Genomic DNA, 19495 nt, shown 5'->3' with positions numbered 1-19495 from the left:
AGTATTTGCTTTTGGAATATATTAGCAGTTTTCTGCATTGACGCAAATTCACTCCTGGACAAATTTAGGGCAGGAGTTACTGGAGTTATTTAGTGAGGTACAGAAGCAGTCTTACTCTCCTTACGGCTAACCATTGCATATCACCTACCCTGCAATATCAAATCTTAAGGGAAAGAATAACAGAGAAATGACAGAATCATTTTTCCCTTTAGCTTGTGGCTGGATTTTTTCAGCCAGGTCAAAGCCCTGCTGCGTTACACTTGCTTACACATGGGTCAAGAAAAGACGGAAATAGTTTCCACTAAATAGCGGTTTATCTTGTCCTAGGAAACTGTCCTGAGGGGAACCTTTGGCTGCTGGAGGAGACACAGTGGGACTTGTTCATTAAAAATAAGCTGTAATGAGAGTTGGTGTTTATGTGCGGTCAGCAAAATGGGGTATGAGTTTCCAAAGGCAACGTGATTTATCAGTGTCTGGAAAGGGTTATGGGGCAGGAGCTCTTTTTTGGTTGTCAGGAGATCATATTGGATTTATCTAAAGATCAAACTTTTAACCATTTAATATTGCTGATTCTGGGAGGATGTTTAATCTCTGTTAGGAACTGTCAGCCAGGGACAGTTCTCTGAGATTGGAAGCCCTTGCACATCTGGTTTGCTCCCAGATGTGGGAGCCATGCGTCCTGGAAGTTCCTGCCTGAGCCCGTGGCGGCCGTGCCAGCTTCTGGGCCATGTGCTGGACCGTCTCCAGCCGGGTTTCTGTGTCTCCCTCAAGAGTGAAAAATCACTGGAAAGACATGTGCACACCCACGTGCAGGGCCGTCTGTGTCTTGCTCCCGGTGGGGAAGCAGCGTGCTCTGGCCTGGGCATGAGGAGTCACTGGGGCCGTGGTTTCAGACAAGCCCAAACCCACCCACCCTTCCTGGGTTAGAGTCTTCGGGGTTGGTGCAAGGGTTTGCAGTGTGAGAAGGCCCTAACCCTGGTTGAGTTCGAGGAAACACAGTGCAAGGACTGTGACACCATGGGGTGCTCTCTAGTCAGTCAGGGAGCTCAGTGAGTGCCAGGACCTAACTGCAGGCTGAGGCTGAGAATATGGGTTTAGGTGACAGCTCTTCTGCCAGCTCCCCTCGGAGTGGCCTTTAAACTCGCTAGGCAGAGGTCGCATGGAGGTGGGGGAAGAGCCCTGGATGGGGCTCAGGGACCCTGGGCTCTGGCCCGCACCTTCCAGCTAGGAAATTGGGGGGTTCCATTTTAGCAGTGGAACCCCACATTCCACGTGCAAAGCAGGGAGAGGGGACCCACTCTGTCAGAGGTGCTCTGCAGAGGATGCCTGGGGGCCTCAGGTCCCTGTAGCTCCAGCGGCAGCTGAGGCCCCAAGGGCCGTGGCCGCAGCGTGTGGAAGGGCAGGCCTGAGCGCCGGCTCCTTCGGCCTGGGCCCTCTGGCCCGGGGTCTGGCTGCTCTCCTGCACTGGGCTTTCATGCTCTTGCAGAATGTTTTTGGCTACTTGGGGCCACCAGAGGATTCTGAATTGTTATTCCTCCAGTTTTCAAAGAGCGTCTGAAAACACTTCATGTAGATGTTCTATTTAAGCACAATTTAACCATTTTCTATTGACTAGACCTTAGAAAGAGAAAAAGCACTTATTACAAAAGGATATAGCAAAATACCAGAAGAGAAAAATAAGCAAGCAGCAGAATAAAAATGAGGTGCGAAGTCCTGATTGTGTCTGTGGGGGCCCCCTGTCTCTCTCCCTGGCAGGTCTCAGCGTGGATCGCCCCTGTGCCAGAGCCGTGAAGGTCGACTGTCCCTACCCGCTGTCCCAGGTCACAGCCCGAAACAGTGTGGTGTGGGCACTGACAGAGCAGAGAGCCCTCCTGTACCGGGAGGGTGTGAGCAGCTTCTGCCCCGAGGGGGAGCACTGGAAGTGTGACATCGTCAGGTACCAGCGTGGGTGGGGCGCGGATGCCTTGTCAGCCTCCTGTGTGTCCCTCCGTTCCTTGTCAGCTTGACTTCCCTGAAGGCACCCGCATGACCTTTCCTGGGCAGAGCTGCGCCCCTGATGGTGTCCAGGGTCACAGTGTTCTCCGGGGTCATCAGTGCCAACTTCGGCAGCCTGACCCTGGAGACCTCTGGGCCTCCCTCTGACCAGCAGACTGGAGGCTGGGTCAGAGCACGGTTTTAATTTTTTTTACTTTTTAATTTAAAATTTAAAAAAATTTTTTTTTTAATTGAAGTACACAGCTGAGTTTTTAAAATGCTGCTTCCCTCAGGTGTGACCTCAAGCACCATACAGTAGCGAGTCTCTTGTGAAGGTCTTTATTCAGAACTGCCCAGTGTCAGATGGTTTCTGTTTAGAATCTAAGATGACTTAGGGCCAAATATTTTTCTTTATTGTCATCCTAATCATTGAAATTGGTCTCTGACGTGTAGTTTGTTTGGTTACTTTATGCCAGTCAAAATTTTAATGACAGAATTACTGTCAAATCATTTCACTGGTGTGAAATTATTAATAGTTGTTAGAAAATTAGATTAGGATATTCTTGGTTTGCATTTAGCAATCCAGCAAATTCAGGTGGAGCCAGGGTGGTGCTGGCTGGGTGTATGAACGTGACCAAGCCGCAGCCGGTCTCAGGGAGCCACGTGAGCTGAGCGATGCCAGTTAGTGGGGGTGGCCCTCAGCTGGAGAAGGGCACACAGCCCTGAGGTGCCTCTGCTCCCTCTGCCAAGGTCGGGAAGGCACTGCGCAGGGTGGACCTGCAGCTGAGCCCTGAAGCTGGTAGGGCTGTCAGCAGATGGGTGGGAGGGGGAGGGCAGCACTCGCTGGGGGGTGTCCCCTCGCTTGACTGGTGAAGGACAGAGCAGAGATGAACTATAGGGGCCTTGCGTTCCTTATGTTTCTGCTCACTTTTTCCCCTCGGTTATTTTGTCTTGAGAGCTTTCCCTGTAGTTCTGGGCCTTCAGTGTGTCTTTCAGACCTACCGCATGCCTGAACGGTATCTGTTGCACAGTAATTTAACTCAGAACTCAAGCCTCCCCCCTCGGAACAGGTGGTAGAGCCCGTCCCTGTCCCACACCGAGCTCTCCAGAGACAACTTGTGCTGGCAGTCCTGGCCGCGCTTGGTGCTTCGAATGTGGGTGCTGACTCCGTGCGCTCTTCCTCGTTTTCAGTGAAAGGCAGGCTTTGGAACCCGTCTGTATCACTCTTGGGGACCAGCAGACTCTGTGGGCCCTGGACATCCGAGGAAACCTGTGGTTCAGAACTGGTGTCGTTTCCAAGAAGCCCCAAGGGGATGACGACCATTGGTGGCAAGTAGGTGTTCAGCTCCAGGGCTGCACACCAGGGTAGCTCCCTTAGTGGGGGTTCTGCCCTCCCTTTTACAGCCCCTGCCATTTTCCTGAAAGAGGTCAGGGGTTGGAGTAAATTAACAGTGTTAATTTACTGGCCGTGTTCCAGCACATTAGAAACATCGAGGCCCTTCATCGCAGGAGGTCACGTGTAAAGGCCTCTGTGCTTAAATACGCAGGCTTTGTTTATTTTCGATTTTAGTGTTATTTAGAAATTTATCATCATATGCTGAATAAACCCAGTGGCGTCCATTAGAAGACTTAGGTAGTAACTTTAATTCTGAGCAAATGTGCTAAGAAAAGAGATTAGACAATAGGTGTGAAAAACCCAACCCACAGGCAACACTAAGTCTCTCTGCTTGTGCAGAAGTCCTCTCAGTAGACATGTCAGCAAAGAAAGGGGCTCTTCCTGCACGTTCCCAGAAAAGTAAACACTCTGAGAGGCAGGGGGGCACAGTGAAGCTAGCTGTTCCCCGCCTTTGGCACCATTCAGTGTGAACGTAGCCCCCACATCCCCGCCGTGGTCGGTAAGGTCGCACCAACACCTAGCCGCTGTAAAACGCAGTCTCAGTGTTCCGTCCCCATTGGTTCAGGTCTGGTTGCTGCCTCAGACTTGCCTTGTTGAAGGCAGGCCTTCCATCGGCTTCTCTGAGGTTTTTGGTCTTTCAGCTGAAGGTGTGGAAAAGTCAGTTGTGTTTGCTCTTTGATGAACACGTGCATCTCTAATTTGATGTGCCAGGTGCTATGTGAAAAGTTATACACATGATTTAAAAATGCTCTCTCTGTATTTGTGACCATATTATATGGCTTTATACACACACACACGTGCATACACTCAGGTTTCTACATTTACTATATAAACTCTGTCTTTAAGTAGCCTACAGAAAACTAGGTGTCATCTTTATCATAGCATTAAGAAAATTATCTGTAGAGAAAATAACCTGACAGAATCATCTCTGCGATATGTGGAAGGAGTTACTTTAATTACTGTAAGATTGATTTCTTCCTAGAGCCAGCATTACGTTTGGAAACTGTCAAACCTTTCTTTTCTTTTTTTACATTTGCATCCTGATTATCTGCAAGTCTTGGGTGCTAGGACTGAGTCTGTCACAGACTTTCTGTGTGGCCGGATGTTGTACACCCCAGGGGAGAGCAGCCACCACCCAGCAGTGTGCGTGGCGGTCCCCCGGCTCCCTGCCCAGCCTTCCGAGGGCTCTGATGGGATCCACCCAGCCAGGTGGGCGGCGCTTTCGAGACGGGGCCTTGGGGGTCCTGGCATGGTAACACCATTTGCTTAAACTTCAGCTAAGGCAGCAGCTCACAGTGTGAGTCCTTTTACAGATAAGAAAGGGCAGTATTTGTACACATAATACAGTACTGATTTTTAAAAGTTTCCGTTTTGTTTTGTTTGTTAATACACTAAGTTGCCCACCATGAATGCTGTCACTTCCACTCCACATTTCTTTGTGCGTGACCCTGGAACGTGGCCTGGACCAGGTGAAGGGCTGTGATGTTCTGTGTAGTCAAACCCGACAGGGCAGAGATACACGGAAAGTCACACAGAGTCAGATCTGGCCTGTCTGAGAACTTCCTACCAACCAGCCGGGGAGGGGTTCTCCTCAGAGGGCGGTGCCCTGGAGAAGCACCTCTCAGGAACGTGAGAGGCATTTTTCTCGAATGTGAGCCAGGATGAGTTCCACACATCCAGGGGGAGTCCAGTCTGTGCTGTTGTTCTGGTTAAGTTAATTAACAGTCCCAGTTTAGGTCGTAAATTGCCCCATCACCCTACTTACACTACCTTTTTAAACCCACATTATGATTCCAAGTATTGTACACTGTTGTCCATTGGAAGTACCCAACTTTAAAACCAAATCATCCTTTCTCACTGATTAGAATAAAAAGACCGTGGGGGTGTGAGGGATGATGTGTAGTCATATAAATACTTGCCTGTTGTGACGGAGCCATGCATCATGAAGGTGTGTAGGCTAGAAAGTGAACATGGTCTTCCACTTCTCTGAGTCCAGCCCTCAGAAGTAACTACGGCCGGCAGCTTGGGGCACCCTGCCACACTTCTCGGCCCTCACACAAATACGCACGTTCACGCTGCGTGTCTGGGCGTGTCTGGGTGTCTGATGGGCTGGCCAGGGCCTCACCTCTCGGGCAGCGAGCGTGCAGAAGGCACGCGTGCCTGCGCTGACGGGGTGTCTGCCCGTGTCCCCCTCCAGGTGAGCATCACAGACTACGTGGTGTTCGACCAGTGCAGCCTGTTCCAGACCATAATCCACGCCACACACTCGGTGGCCACAGCAGCCCAAGTGCCTGTTGAGAAGGTGGCGGACAAACTGCGCATGGCGTTCTGGTCTCAGCAGCTTCAGTGCCAGCCGAGCCTCCTCGGGGTCAACGGCAGCGGCGTCTGGATCTCCTCGGGCAAGAATGAATTCCACGTCGCTAAAGGAAGTCTCGTTGGTGGGTGAACTGCTTCATTTTCACGTTGGCTTGATGGGCAGCTTTCCTTAAAAGCCAACATTTAGAGAAAAGCTTTAAGGTCTCAACTTGAGCAGGTAATTTGGTGCCAGTGGTATGACAGGTTTGTGAGAGAGGCATTCTTTGTGCTTTGAATCAGCTTCCTTTTTTCAGTCGGTCGTTCCTGCAGCCTGGATACCAGTGTCTGGAGGGTGTGTGATCAGTTTCCACTAGGAACCTATTATGATACAAGAAGAGCATGTGGAGCTCATTTTTACGTTAATAATTTCACATTTAAATGAAAGGGTTCTCCCATACCTAACGAGCCTAGTAAGACAGAACAGTCCATTTCCTGGAGGGAGAATTACTGCACCATTGGAAATGCAAGGCTCTGGCCAGATCTGTGAACGTAGGAATAAATCCACATTTACCACCTGGGGCTTCGTTTCTGCGAATGAACCTGACTTTGTGAATTTTCTCCAGCTGCCTGCACCCTGCTGCATGGCCTCCCCCGACCCTGGGCACTACTGTGGCTCTGCTTGTCCGGGTCCAGAGAAGGGGGGGCTGGCCCTCGCGGTGCTGGCTTGGGTCTCTGACTCTAAGGACACTTCAGAACCAGCTATAAGAGGCTGTGAAGACCAGTTGTAGTCTAAAACCAAAGTTCTACAGTCTGCATTTTTTTCTTTCTTTACCACGCTCTTCCCATTATTTTTTCTAGGCACTTACTGGAACAATGTTGTTCCCCGTGGGACAGCGTCTGCAACCAAGTGGGCCTTTGTGTTGGCTTCCAGTGCTCCCACAAAGGAAGGTTGGTTGGGAAGTGTGGTGCACAGGTTGGCAGTTGAGTAGTGAAAGCCATGGTCTGACTGTGGCCTAGTTGGGGTGGGGCGGGGCTGTATGGACCTCAGAGACTAGGTGTGGTGGTGTTGCAGGCGAGCAGCCCTGGTTAGCTGAGCCAAGGGCCCCTCAAGAAGGAGGGTCTGGTGTGGTGACTTGGAGTGAGTTTGAAGGCCAGGTGTCCTTCTGCAGGAGGGGAACATACAGTGTGGCCACTAGGGCCAGCAGCCAGTGGTACCCAGTGACATGTCTCAGGGCCAGTATGTACCAGGCTTCTCTGGGCGCCTTGCCCCTTCCCCTTGTGATTGTTGTCTTGTTTACAGCCTCTAGTCAGCCTGCGTCCCAGGGTTATGCCCCTATTAGGGCAGACCTTCCCTGCAGGCACAGACCTCCTGGCTCCGGGCAGAGTGCACAGCCCCTCTGGCAGCTTGGGCGCCTGGCAGTCAGGTGGTCCCTCTGGGGAGCAGCCAGTGCCTCCCCCCAAGACTGAACTGAGGGTCCGTTGAGAGGACGCCATGAGTCTGTGGTTCAGAGGAAGCTGTTGGTTAGTTCGAGCCATTAGTCCCTCTGGCACGAAGGTAACTTGCTCAGTACGATAAAATGCTTTCTCGCCAGACCACTCTGACTGTGGTTCTGAGATGAGTAGGCTCTGAAAACTATAGGTTATTTCCTGAGTTTGGCACAGATTCATTTGGCAGCAAAACCTGACCTGAACTGATGGGAGGCTCCTTCTAGTCAGTTTGTCCTGCTGATTATGACTGTGACACGTTTTGTTGTGGGAATGTTCGTGCCTCCCACTGGGGGGTGCTGCCTGGCTCCCAGGGCTGTTACTTCAGTATATGGCAGTACCTGTGGTTGTCAGCATCCAATGTACTGTTGAATTACAGACCATGTCTGGCCACAAGTTTTAGGGACTCTTCAGATAGTATGTTGTAACTGAGATTTTAACTTCCCCAAGAGTGGTTTGCATTTTGAGCTGAATTAAACCAAAAAGACTCTAAAAATGGTGGAGAGAATGAAAGCATGTACTTTTGAGGTGAGGATGGGAAGAAAAGGCTTTCCCACTTTCCGGGCCCTCCCCAGCAGCCTCCCCGCCCACCAGCCCGCCCCTCCTCTCATTTCCAGAAAGAGGAAGCACCCTGGTGCTGACCTTCCCCCTCTAGGGCAATGACTGAACACCCAGTCAGAGACCTCCCCGTCCATGACAGAGTGTCCAGGGCCTGGCCACTAAGCCAGCAGTGTTGCCTTCCTGAAATCTCATGAGCCTACTTGCTCTCACGTCTGTAAAGTGTCTTGGGCTTGCTTCCCATTAACTGGCTGGTCAAGGTGCTTCCCGCTGGGTCCTGACCTAGATAGAATCCAGCATGGGCGGAGGAGCCACAGCGCTTCACCGTTGACAGCTGTGACCTCTCCCGCAGGAAGCTCCCTGTGGCTGTGCCAGAGCAGCAAGGACCTGTGCCGTGTCAGCGCCCAGGACGCCCAGTCGCGCCCGTCCACCGTGCAGCTGCCTCCCGATGCCGAGATGAGGGCCTACGCCGCCTGCCAAGACGCCCTGTGGGCCTTGGACAGCCTGGGCCAGGTGTTTATCAGGACGCTCTCCAAGAGCTGCCCCACGGGCATGCACTGGACGCGCCTGGACCTTTCCCAGCTAGGTATGCCGCCTGGTGAGCGCTCCTTGAAGCAACATCGGAGTGGGATGTCACTGAACCCCCGGGGCCCCTGTGTTCAACTTGTGTGATTTCTTGTGTGACACTTTGTAAGTTGCCGGGTTTCCGGAGGTTGATTAGCCGCCCTTGCAGGTTAAATGGGCCTCAGTTTTGTAAGGACTTTACTTCCCCACCCTTTACAGGCGGCAGGGTTTTCAGAGCCTGGGAGGAGCATGTACTCAGAAAAATATGCCACTAAGACCTGCATGCAGTGATACGGTTGATGCAGCCGCTGGCCTGTCTGAAAATGGCCGTGGCTTTGTGCCCTTTAACTCTGGGGGAACCAGGGTCAGTGGCCCGTTTCCCCGACTCCTCTGCAGCTGGGAGGATTGCTGCCCAGAGGGCGAGCATCCACTCTGCTCCACCAGACAGAAGGGCTGGCGTGCATCTCCCACCGATCCCCACTCGAGGGCTGCAGAGCAAGCAGGCTAAGTAACATGACGCCCTCTGTGAGTAGTCCGTTCCTGCTCCAAGACATAAACTGACAGAAGGAGCCACCACATTAGGTCGTTCTCTGGGCAGAGTCTCAGGTGTGACTTCTGACGGCGGAGGCTGCCCCGAGGGACTCCACAGAGTCCACCTGAGCCTGAGGAATGCCTCCCTGCCCCGGGCTCCCACTATGATAAGCTGACATCCAGTATCTTGTTTGTTAGGTGATAGAAGTGAATTATACAGGCATTTAATGTTTGAGAATTCAACCACAAGCACTCACTGAGGAAAAAAAAGGAGGAGGACAAAGAAAGAAGGGAGGACTTGTCTGCCTCCCTCCCCAGCAGCCTGGCTGCATCTTCAGCTGACGGGGACCCCCAGCATCCCATCCTGCAGAGACATCATTGTTCTCGTGTCCACCAAGCCCCTGGACTTTAGCCCGCTTAGCTGAAGAAGCAGGTTGGTTTCAAAGCTAGGAATTTCCCAGGGTCATTTTGATTACTTACACCTTTGACCTCACACCCTGTGTTTTGAACCTAATCTCAGCACCAGGGCCGGTCACTTCCCACTCGTGAGCGCATTTGCCTGTCACCGTTACTGACAATGCCTGACCAGAGAGCCTTTCCTTCGTTCAGAGGTCCTACTGGCCTGAACCTTTCTCTGGCAGCCTCCAACCAGACCTGTTTGGGAGGTGCCAGTTTGGGAGTTTCTGGAGGTAGAAAGGCCAGGGCGTGGTCCGCGTCCTCCCCGCTACTGACGCTGCTGCCAGTTTGGGAGTTTCTGGAGGTAGAAAGGCCAGGGCGTGGTCCGCGTCCTCCCCGCTGCTGACGCTGCTCTTGGCACCGCCTGGGTCCGAAGCAGAGCTCGTTCCCTGGCACCACCCCCTGGGAGGAGGCCGGTGCAGTGGGTGCAGACTGCTCGGTGCTGGCCGGGCTCCACCCTGCTGGAGCTGCTCCGCCTGGGGCTCTTGCCTCCCTCCCAGTTCAGTCAGGCCCTCCTGGCACTGGCTAGCTGGCTAGAGGGTTACCGGTCTCTGAGGTGCCCATTTGGGTTTCACTGTGGTTGGTGGCCATTTTTTTGAGGGGATAAACAGCTTTGGTGGGAATGGGTCTCAGTTACAGAGTGGAAGGAAGCCGGAACAAGGCCATCCTAAGCTCAGGGTGTGCTTTGGCTGAGGGCCTGGGTGCAGAGCAGAGGAACAGCCAGGCCTCCAGTGGGTCACTCTGACAGCGGGTGCGCGGTGGTCGGGTAGAGGAGCGGGAGCTGCCAGGTTACTGGGAAACCTCAACTCTCACCTTCCTAATGGTAGCAGCAATCCCTGCCCAGAGAGATGGTGCAGATAAGCGTCCTGCGTAAGTGTCAGCCGTCTCAGGCAGGTGTGACATCCTCAGGCTGTTGGGGGAGTGCTCACCTGGGTGTAATGCTGTGCGTGGTGGGGGACAGTCACGGGGGGTTCTGCCTTTCTTAGTCTTTGTCCTGCTCTGAGCTCTGAGCTCTTGATTTTACCTACCCAGCTTATTGGCTGATACTGAGACGATGCATGGATAAAGACTGCTGTCACCACTTTCTGAACTTCCTGGGAGAGCACAAGTCCAGAGTTGGTAGGCAGGGGAGGTGTGCAGGGTGCAGCAGGAGGTGGGCAGCGACAGGCAGGTCAGCCACCGGCTGCTCTGTTGTTTGTCTGTCCCCGGGGATGGTCTGATAAAACAGGTGAATCAAGGGGGTTTTTAATTATTCTTTCTATTAGGGGATACAGATTTTGAGCGCAGGTGCCTGCTCCCTTCCCTGAACCCCCATGTGAGTGTCCGTGGTGGGCTGCCACCACGCGGCATGCGGCACGTGGCAGCGAGCAGGTGTTGCAGTGCAGTTGGCGTCAGCGCTGCCTTGCTTGCTTACCTGCAAACTTCTCTTTCCCAAGTGCACTCTTTTTTTTTCTTTTTTGAAGGGCAGTTGATTACAGTACTATATTTGTTTCAGGTATATGATGTAGTGATTTGATACTTTTATAGATTACATACCATGGAAAGTTATTATAAAATGTTGACTGTATTCCCATGCTGTACGTTACATTCTGTAATTAATTTATTTCATAACTGGTAGTTTGCACCTCTTAAACCACTTCACCTACTTCTCCCCTCCCCCACCCACTCTGCTCTGGTAACCAGTTTGCTCTCTGTATCTGTGGGTCTATTTCTGCCTCATTGTATTTGTCCATTTGTTTCGCTTTTTAGATTCCACATGTTAGTGAAGCATACAGTGTTCGTCTTTCTCTGTCTGGCGTACTTCACTAAATTTAACACCCTTCAGATCCATTCATGTTGTTGCAGATGGCAAGGTTTCATTCTTTTTTATGGCTGAGTAGTATCCCATTGTATACATGTATCACATCTTCTTTTCCCATTCGTCTGTCAGAGGACACTTAGGTGTCTTCCATATCTTGGCAACTGGAAATAATGCTACAGTGAACAGCATTATGGGGTGCATATGTCTTTCCAAATTAGTGTTTTTGGTTTTTTTCAGACAAATACTCGGGAGTGGAATTGCTGGTTTATACAATAGTTCTATTTTTAACTTTTGAGGAACCTCCGTACTGTCCTCCATAGTGGCTGCACCAGTTTAAATTCTCATCAACACTCGACTAGAGTTTCCTTTTCTCTGCGTCCTTGTCAACCCTTGTTATCTGTTATCTTTTTCACAGTGGCCGTCCTGACAGGTGTGAGCTGTTATCTCGTCTGGGCTTGCATTGCCCTGGTGATCAGTGACGCTGAGCGTCTTTTCACCTGCCTGCTGGCCATCTGTACATCTTCTTTGGAAAAGTGCCTCTTCGGGCCCTCTGCCCATTTTTCAATCAGATTGTTTGATTTTGTTGTTGTTTTTTGCTAATGTTTGGGGTTTTTTGATGTTCAGTTATATGAGTTTTTTATATAGTTTGGATGTTAACTGTGTAGTGGATACATCATTTGCAAATATGTCCTCTCATTCAGTAAATTGTCTTTCGTTTTGTTGACGGTCCAAAATGTACTCCTCTTGCTGACTTCACTGCCCTGCCCGCACTGAATTCTGCTGGAGAGGGCAGAATTCTCTCTGGCCCTGTGCTTCTCTCCTGGCCAGCGTGGCCCACAGTGCTCCTTCCAGCTGCCCCAGACGGTCTCCTGGGCTGTCTTTTCCTCTGCTCCCTGCCCACCACCGCAGGGGTCGGAGCTCCTCCTGCCATACCTGCACCACTGCAGTAACCGTAACCACCCCATGGCTCCAGGCGTGCCCACTCCTACCGCTACTGCCAGAGCTGTCTTCCAAAAACTCAGCTCCGAGGCTGTACCCTCAACGTTTAAACGGCTCCACATGCTCCTAGAGTCAAGTTCCAGTCTTTGGGGTGGCACCCAGAACCCCGCAGCCTGGCCCCGCCTTTCCGGGGCCTCGTGCCGCTGCTCTTCCCCGTGGGCCCAGCCCCGTCATGCCTGGGGTTTCCCTCTCTCCCCGTGGCCTAGCTTCCTGTCTTCAGTCCGCATCCCCGTCACAGTATGTCCCCTGGCATCCTGCTCCTGCTCGGTCCCTACAGCCATTTCAGTCTGACCCATGAGGTGTTTCCGCGAGGCGAGTGGAGGGGCTCTGTGGGCAGGGACCTCGTGCTTGGCCACACCTATGCACAGCAGGAAATTCAACCGTCAGGAAAGTTGTCATTATTCGTACCTCCATCTCTAAGGAATTCTGGGGTATGAGCTTTGATTCCTTGTTGCTGATAATCACAAATAAAACATGCAGGAGCAGGGTGCCATCACCTGTAATTCTTTAGTCCAGCTCCAGTTGCCGTCAGCCTGCCCGGGCCATGAGGGGACGGGCTGGGCTTATAAACGCTGCTCAGGGGTGTGGCTCGCCTGGTTCTTCTCTTCAGTCCCCACCCCTTCTTGACAAGAGTTCTGACGCTGAAACATACAACAAAGAGAGCCCTCCTCCTAGCTGACACCGGATGTGGACTACCCCAGGCCAGCGTCAGCCTTGGGCAGCACCAGGTGCTTGTCAGGCCTGGATGTCACCAGTCTTCACCTTGCCCGCATGACTTTAGCAAAGCATCCAGTCATGAACATGATTTCTACCTTTAATTTCTTTTGTATGCATCTCTCTTTTCTGCCCCTATGCAAATTACCTAGTCAATTGCTGCTTTGAGATTAAATTAAGAGAATTCTTCAATTAAATGTCTGGCTACTGACCGCAGTTGTAGAGATTGAATATGGAATTTTGTGATTTATGGTAGTCCTAGTTTTGGGAAGAAAATTTACATCATTTAGCAGATATTTAAGGTGCTCATAACATTTCATTTCCCAGGACACATAAATACGCACATGTCAGGCGATGAGAGGTTTTAGCAAACTAATGTAGTTTGTAATTTAATTCATCTGGTCACAGCATTTAATGAAGAAGTATTCAGCGTCAGTTCATGCTTGTAGCTAACACACAGGATTATATTTTGTAGCCATTTATGCAGAAAAGTGTTTTATAAATAGTAAAGCGCCAAATAAATGCCACTGTTTGTTCTAAAACATATGTTTTAAAAGCACTCCTAAAGGGAAAATGTCTGATCTGTTGGAGAAAGTAATTAAAACTTTTTTTTAAGTGGGAGGGAAGAACAGAACGGGGAGGCAGGAAATTGCAGGGTGTCTGTGTCAGTCAGATGAGCAGTGTTGTAACGAGCCCCATCGTCAGCAACTTAACGCAGTAAACTCTGCTTTCTGCTTCCACAAAGTTGGCTCTCGACCTGTCAGTCTTTTCAGGTGGCCGGCTCCCGGGTGGCAGCAGCTGGTCCTGCGTGGTACTTTGTGGCTCTGCCATCTTGGTCACTGCAGCAGGGGACAACTGAGAGCCCAATGCCACCTCTTTTAGGCTTCAATTCAGAAGTGACAGACACTTCTGCTCACAGCCCATCATCCAGAACTAGATGGAGCCCTGCTTGACCCTAAGGTCTGCGGGGAACCAGGGAGTGTTTAGTGGCGGGTAGTCTCTGCCCGCTGTCCCAACCTCATAAACCTGCATCCAGGCAGCCTGGGAGACTCTGAGGCCATAAACTACAGCAAAGTCCTTGATTAAATGTTTTCTTCTTTGGCCTGTCTCTTCAATTCCGAATAAGCTGATTTATACACTGAAGACTATATCCTAGCAGCCTTTTAGGTTTGTTCTAAGAGAAAGTTTGCCTTGTAACGTGAACCCCATGTTTCACCGGCAGTAGTGCCATTCACTGCTGATTCTGAGAGGCTGACCCCATGTGTTTTTGTCACCGTGTGATTCTGTTCACGTGAGCAGCTACCATCTGTAGTTCCCATTAGGGCAGATTGAAGACTCCAGCATAAAATTATTTTTTAATTAGCATCTTTAAATTAGAATTTGTTTCTCAGCTGTTTCTGAAATTTAGTGCTGAAAATACTTTGATCGTTACAAATCTTTTATGTAGTGTTAGGGCTCAAGGCTATCTATTTTGACTCACTGGTAAGACATTCCATGAAAGATTAAGGAAGGAAAAAGATACAGTTAATATCAGTAAAGAGAAATCGTCATCTTTAGGAAATGTACGAAGGAGCATTTTTTTATTAGTAGTAGGTTAATACTTTTAAACTAAATACACACGATGAGGTTTTCACATGGCAGGATCTGTGCCTCAGTGCTTTGGTGCAGACACACGGGCTGTCATCTGATGCCAGTGACAGCTGTGTGAGGTATCCCAGAACAGCACTGCCAGCTGGATGTAGCTGCACCCTTTTCCCCCTGCTTTAAAGTCAAAATGACTCACCCTCTAACGAGTCATCAGAAGACAAACCATTCTACTTGAGAAACAGGCAAAAGACTTGCCAGACACTTCACAGAAGAAGATACGCAGATGCCCTGTGAGCACATTAAAAGGGTCTCAGCATCATTAGTTACCAGGGAAATGCAAATTCTAGCAATGACAAGATGCCGCTTCACACTCATTAGAATAGCGGATGTGGAAACGGCGCCAGAAGTGGGTGCTGTGGGCCCCCGAGTGCACTGCGGGTGGGTAGGTGTGGGGAACTGGCGCGCGCTTAAGAGGTGAACATACCTCTGCCCTGTGGCCCGGAGTTCCACGCCTAGGTGTTATTCAGGAAAAACAGCTCATGTTCACAAAAAAAAAGTCTCCTGCAGGAATGATTATATACATCAGCTTTACTTCTGATAGCAAAACGTGGAAATGGCTCAAATGCCCACAGGATAAGCCAACTGTGGTGTTTACATGCAGTGGAATAAACTCAGTGAGAAAAAGGTGTGACTGTGGATGAATCTCGTGTACAGTGCATCACATGGAGTGGAAGAAGCCAATTCTGGGGAGTGCATATGTGTGGTTCTGTTCACGTGACATCTAGACTGGACTGAACTGATCCAAGGTGGTAGAGATGAGAAGGGTGGTTGCCTGGGGGCAGAAGGGGTTGCCCAGAAGGGGCCTGAGGGAACTTTCTGGGGTGATAAAAATGTCCCGTAACTTGATAAGATGTGGGTTACCTGGGCACATTCATTTGTCAGAGCTGACTGAACTGAGCGTGTAAGGTCTGTGCACGCCCTGGATGTGGAGTCCCAGAGGCCAGAGGGAGCTGATGGGGAGCGGTCCGGCTGGCCTGGGTTCGAGCCTGAGTCCACCTTTGTCTCCTGGCTTAGCCACCTTCCCGCCCTGGGAACTCGAGCAGATCTCTGCATGTCTGGCTTCGCGTGGGGACTGGGGGGATAATAGCCACGCGTCATTGTCGGGAGGTTTGTAGCTTGACTGTTGCTCTCTTTGCCAGAAAGACGATAATCTGTGTAATTTCTCTCTAAAGGCTCCTCCCGCTTCCTTTCCTCTTAAAATTGGTTTAATCAACAAGGAAAAGTGTAAAAAGAAAAGTGAAGATTCTCAGAGGCTTAATTAGTTAATCGTAATTCTAATTAGGATCAAGGTTACCTACAGAGGTGAATTCTCTCTCCCCAGATCCAGAATTTGCAGGTGACAGTTCTGTATCTGTTGAAGCTAATGATGGGGCCCCCATTGAGAAATTAAGCTCCGTGCTTGGTGGCTGAGGGCACTGTGCTGATGGCGTCCTGACTGTTTCGCCGTGGCACCTGGCAGGTGGCAGGGCAGCCAGAGGCCTTGGTGACGCTCCTGTGCTATAGTTTCTCCAGCTGCGGTTCAGCTGCAAGTGCAGCCCCGTCTGTTCCTGTGGAGTGTGACATCAGCGCTCACAGACTAAGTGAAGGGTCAGTCATTTTACAAAAGTCGTAAGTGCGTGTACTTTTCCTTTATTTGTCTTCAGGAGCTGTAAAACTGACGAGCTTGGCCTGTGGAAACCAGCACATCTGGGCCTGTGATTCCAGGGGAGGAGTCTACTTCCGCGTTGGAACCCAGCCTCTGAATCCCAGTCTGATGCTTCCTGCCTGGATAATGATTGAGCCACCCGTCCAGGTAAGCAAAAGTTAACTGATGCCAACTTGCTCCTCAGGGAGCTGTTCGGATGCTGGTGTTGGGAAAGGACCATGCTTGTGTGGGCCTCCCAGCAGGTGGGGGCAGAGCCTTGTGTCTGGGAGTCTGGGGACCCAGGCGTGCCCCAGGTCAACACACACTCTTCATTGGCATCCCAGACTTAGAAATTGGTATTTGTGAAGTTTAACAGATTGTTAAAGATTATCTGAGCCACTGCTAAGTTTTTTGTTTCTCAAAATAAAAATATTTTGTTTTTAACTTTTTATAAAAATGAGCATTATTTAAAAAAAAATCGTAAACAGTACCCAAAAGTGTAGAGAAGAAAGTAAAAGTCACTTAAAAATCTTGTCATGGAGATCATCAATAGCCAGCATTTTGGGAGTGCCTTTCCTGGTTTGTGGAAGAAATTCCTTCTCTGGTGAGCCCCATCCCTGCCCCCGCCCCTGCTGTGTTTGTTTACCATGTATTCTAAATGTTCTTCTTTTTCTCTTGATTATTATTTTTTTGGGGGGGTGAGGTAAGTAGGTTGATTTTTTTTTTAATGGAGGCCCTGGGGATTGAACCCAGGACCTCATGCATGCTCTGCACACACTCTGTCACTGAGCTACACCCTCCCCCGTCTTTTGACTGTTCTGCCACTCAAATAAGCAGCAGAAGTGTGGCTTTAGTGTACTGTTCAGTTACCCTTAAATATCTAATGGGCCTGGTTTCTGTGCTAAGTATATTTCTGCTAAAATTTATGATTAGGGAACTGTGATTTAATGAGAGTCACTTGATCTAACTCCTGCTAGTCCTCACTTTGTGACTTTGTTGGGAAGAACATGCAGTTGCCATGTGAGGAGGTGGTGGCATGGCAGGAGTGGTTAGTCCTTGCACAGAAAATGTTTAAATGGAGACAGGAAGGAAATTGAGTGTTTAGGTGAATGCCTGTGTTCATGACTGCGTTTTGGGCATCACGAACCCTCAGAGATGGGGCAGCAGAGGTCAAGGGACAAGATGCAGGGCTGGCCGTGAGGACCACCAGGCCAGCCCATCAGACACGCGCTGTGTGCCGGGAAACCCTACAGTTGGACAGGACTTAGGTCCCAAGTTCTTTCACCCCACGGGTTAGTGGTCATGGCCTCGGGGAGGCTCCGTGTCGCTCCTAGTCCTCACAGGGTTGTGGGGGGTGAGTTGAATCCTGTCTGTGATGACACTTCCTGAGTTAGAAAGCGCCGTGCACACATGAGGTGACAGTGAGTGCTCCATCTTCCTCTGCACACAGTGGCATGGTGGGCACAGGCCTCCCCGCAGAGGGCGGAGTTTTGTCCCTGGCATGGCTGAGCGCTGCCGGTGCTCAGTGATTACGAAAGCAAGCCGGCTTGTAGTTGGTTTCAGTGCTGTCCTCAGATTCTCTTTCGGCAAGACACCTTGTTGCCTGGCTCCTTTGGTATGCCATTGTCAACCCCTTCTTTCTTTGTTTTTTTCTAACAGCTTTATGTTATTTCTTTAAAGAGTTACAATTCACCCTTTTACAGTCTACTCAGTGGTGGTTAGAATATTCACAAAGTTGTGCAGCCGTCTCTGCTGTCCAAATCTAGAACTTTCTCATCACCCCAAAAAGAAACCCCCTTACCATTAGTAGTCACTCCCTTTCCTCCCAGAACCCCCACCCCCTCAGGCCCTGGCAGCCACTAATCTACTATTTCTCTACATTTGCCTTCTCTGGATGTTCCTATTTCATATAAATGTAATCATACAGTATGTCTGCTGTCTTCCTCTGAGCGTCGTATTTTCAGAGTTCGTCCAGGTTGTAGTGTGTGTCAGTACTGCGCTCCTTTTTATGACCAAATAATATTCCATTGTGTAGATAGACCACATTTTGTTTATCCATTCATTAGTTGATGGACATTTGGGTTGTTCCTACTTTTTAGCTGCATGAATAATGCTGCTCTGAACTTTCGTGTACAAGACTTGTGGACATATGTTTTCAATCCTATTGTGTATGTAACTTTAAGTGGAATTCCAGGGTCATATGGTAATTGTATGCTTAACTTTTTAAGGAACTGCCAGAGTGTAGTCCACAGTGGCTCCACCATTTTATGTTCTACCAGCAGTGTATGAGGGTTCCAATTTCTCTACATCCTCACTGAAAAATTTTCTTGCCCAGTTTTTTAATTCTAGCCATCTTGGGTATAAAATGGCATCTTGCTGTGGGTTTTTTTTTTAAACAGGGTAAAAACTTTATTGAAATAGGGAAAGATTAATTTGTATATTGTGTGAGTTACTGAATGTTATGATTTATATTAGAATAGTCCCATAAAGAAAGTGATCTGATCCAAATTGGCACTTTTTGTTATAATTCAATTGGGTTTTTTTAAATTAAGAGATAATTGCCATATAACATATTAGTTTCAGTTGTACAACATCATCACCATTCAGTATTTGTGTATATTGTGAAGTAAGTCTGGTTACCATCTGTCATGATGCATAGTTACAATTTTTCTCTTGGGATGAGAACTTTTAAGATCTGTTCTCTTAGCAGCTTTCAAATTGTACATTACACCCCCATGTCCCTGTGGCTTTGATTTGCATTTCCCTAGTGACTAGTGATACTGAGCAACCTTTCATGTGCTGGTTGATCATTCGTACATCTTCTTTGGAGAAGTGTCTATTCAAATATTTTGCTTATTTTTAATTGTATTGTCCTTTTATTGTAGAATTGTAAGACTTCTCTATGTATTCTGGATACTAGACCCTTTTATAAGAATTATGATTTACAAATATTTTCTCTCATTTTCTGCATTATCTTTTTACTTTTTTTGTGGTGTCCTTTGATGCACAAAAGTTTTTTTATTTTGATGACGTCCCTTTTATGTGTTTTCCCTTCATCGCTTGTGCTTTCAGTGTCCTGTCTAAGAACTACTGCCTAAGCCAATGTCAGGAAGATTTATACCTGTGTTTCCTCCTAGAAGTTTTATAGTTTTAACTCCTACATTTAGATGCTTGATTCATTTTGAGTTAATTTTTGTATATGGTGTGAAGGTGTCCATATTCCTTCTTTTACTTTATGTGTAGATACTCAGTTATACCAGCACCACTTATTGAAAAGACTGTCTTTCCCCATTAAATTGTCCTGACAGCCTTGTCAAAATCAGTTGGTCATTAATGTAAGGACTCTAAACTCTGTTCCAGTGATCTGCATGTCTGTCACTGTGTCATCAGTACCACACCGTCCTGATTACGTGGCTTTATCAAATTTTGAACTCAGGAAGTGATTTTTCTT

General features: G+C 49.2%; 1 protein-coding gene across 5 annotated transcripts in view; it reads left to right on the top strand.

The window, feature by feature from the left end:
• The window catches only part of TECPR2 (tectonin beta-propeller repeat containing 2), an 83759-nt gene that overhangs the window by 44034 nt on the left and 20230 nt on the right, over positions 1-19495 (top strand). For all 5 annotated transcript variants that reach the window (XM_074364989.1, XM_074364985.1, XM_074364988.1 and 2 more), the window contains 6 exons: positions 1756-1936; positions 3166-3307; positions 5568-5808; positions 6524-6613; positions 8061-8294; positions 16064-16212. In XM_074364989.1, coding sequence (XP_074221090.1) covers positions 1756-1936; positions 3166-3307; positions 5568-5808; positions 6524-6613; positions 8061-8294; positions 16064-16212 — 1037 coding nt within the window. The remainder of the gene's footprint in view (positions 1-1755; positions 1937-3165; positions 3308-5567; positions 5809-6523; positions 6614-8060; positions 8295-16063; positions 16213-19495) is intronic.

Source organism: Camelus bactrianus, chromosome 6, assembly GCF_048773025.1.
Source record: "Camelus bactrianus isolate YW-2024 breed Bactrian camel chromosome 6, ASM4877302v1, whole genome shotgun sequence".
Taxonomy (NCBI): domain Eukaryota; kingdom Metazoa; phylum Chordata; class Mammalia; order Artiodactyla; family Camelidae; genus Camelus; species Camelus bactrianus.
The sequence above is the reverse complement of the archived record's forward strand: the minus strand, read 5'-3'. Positions and strand labels throughout refer to the sequence as shown.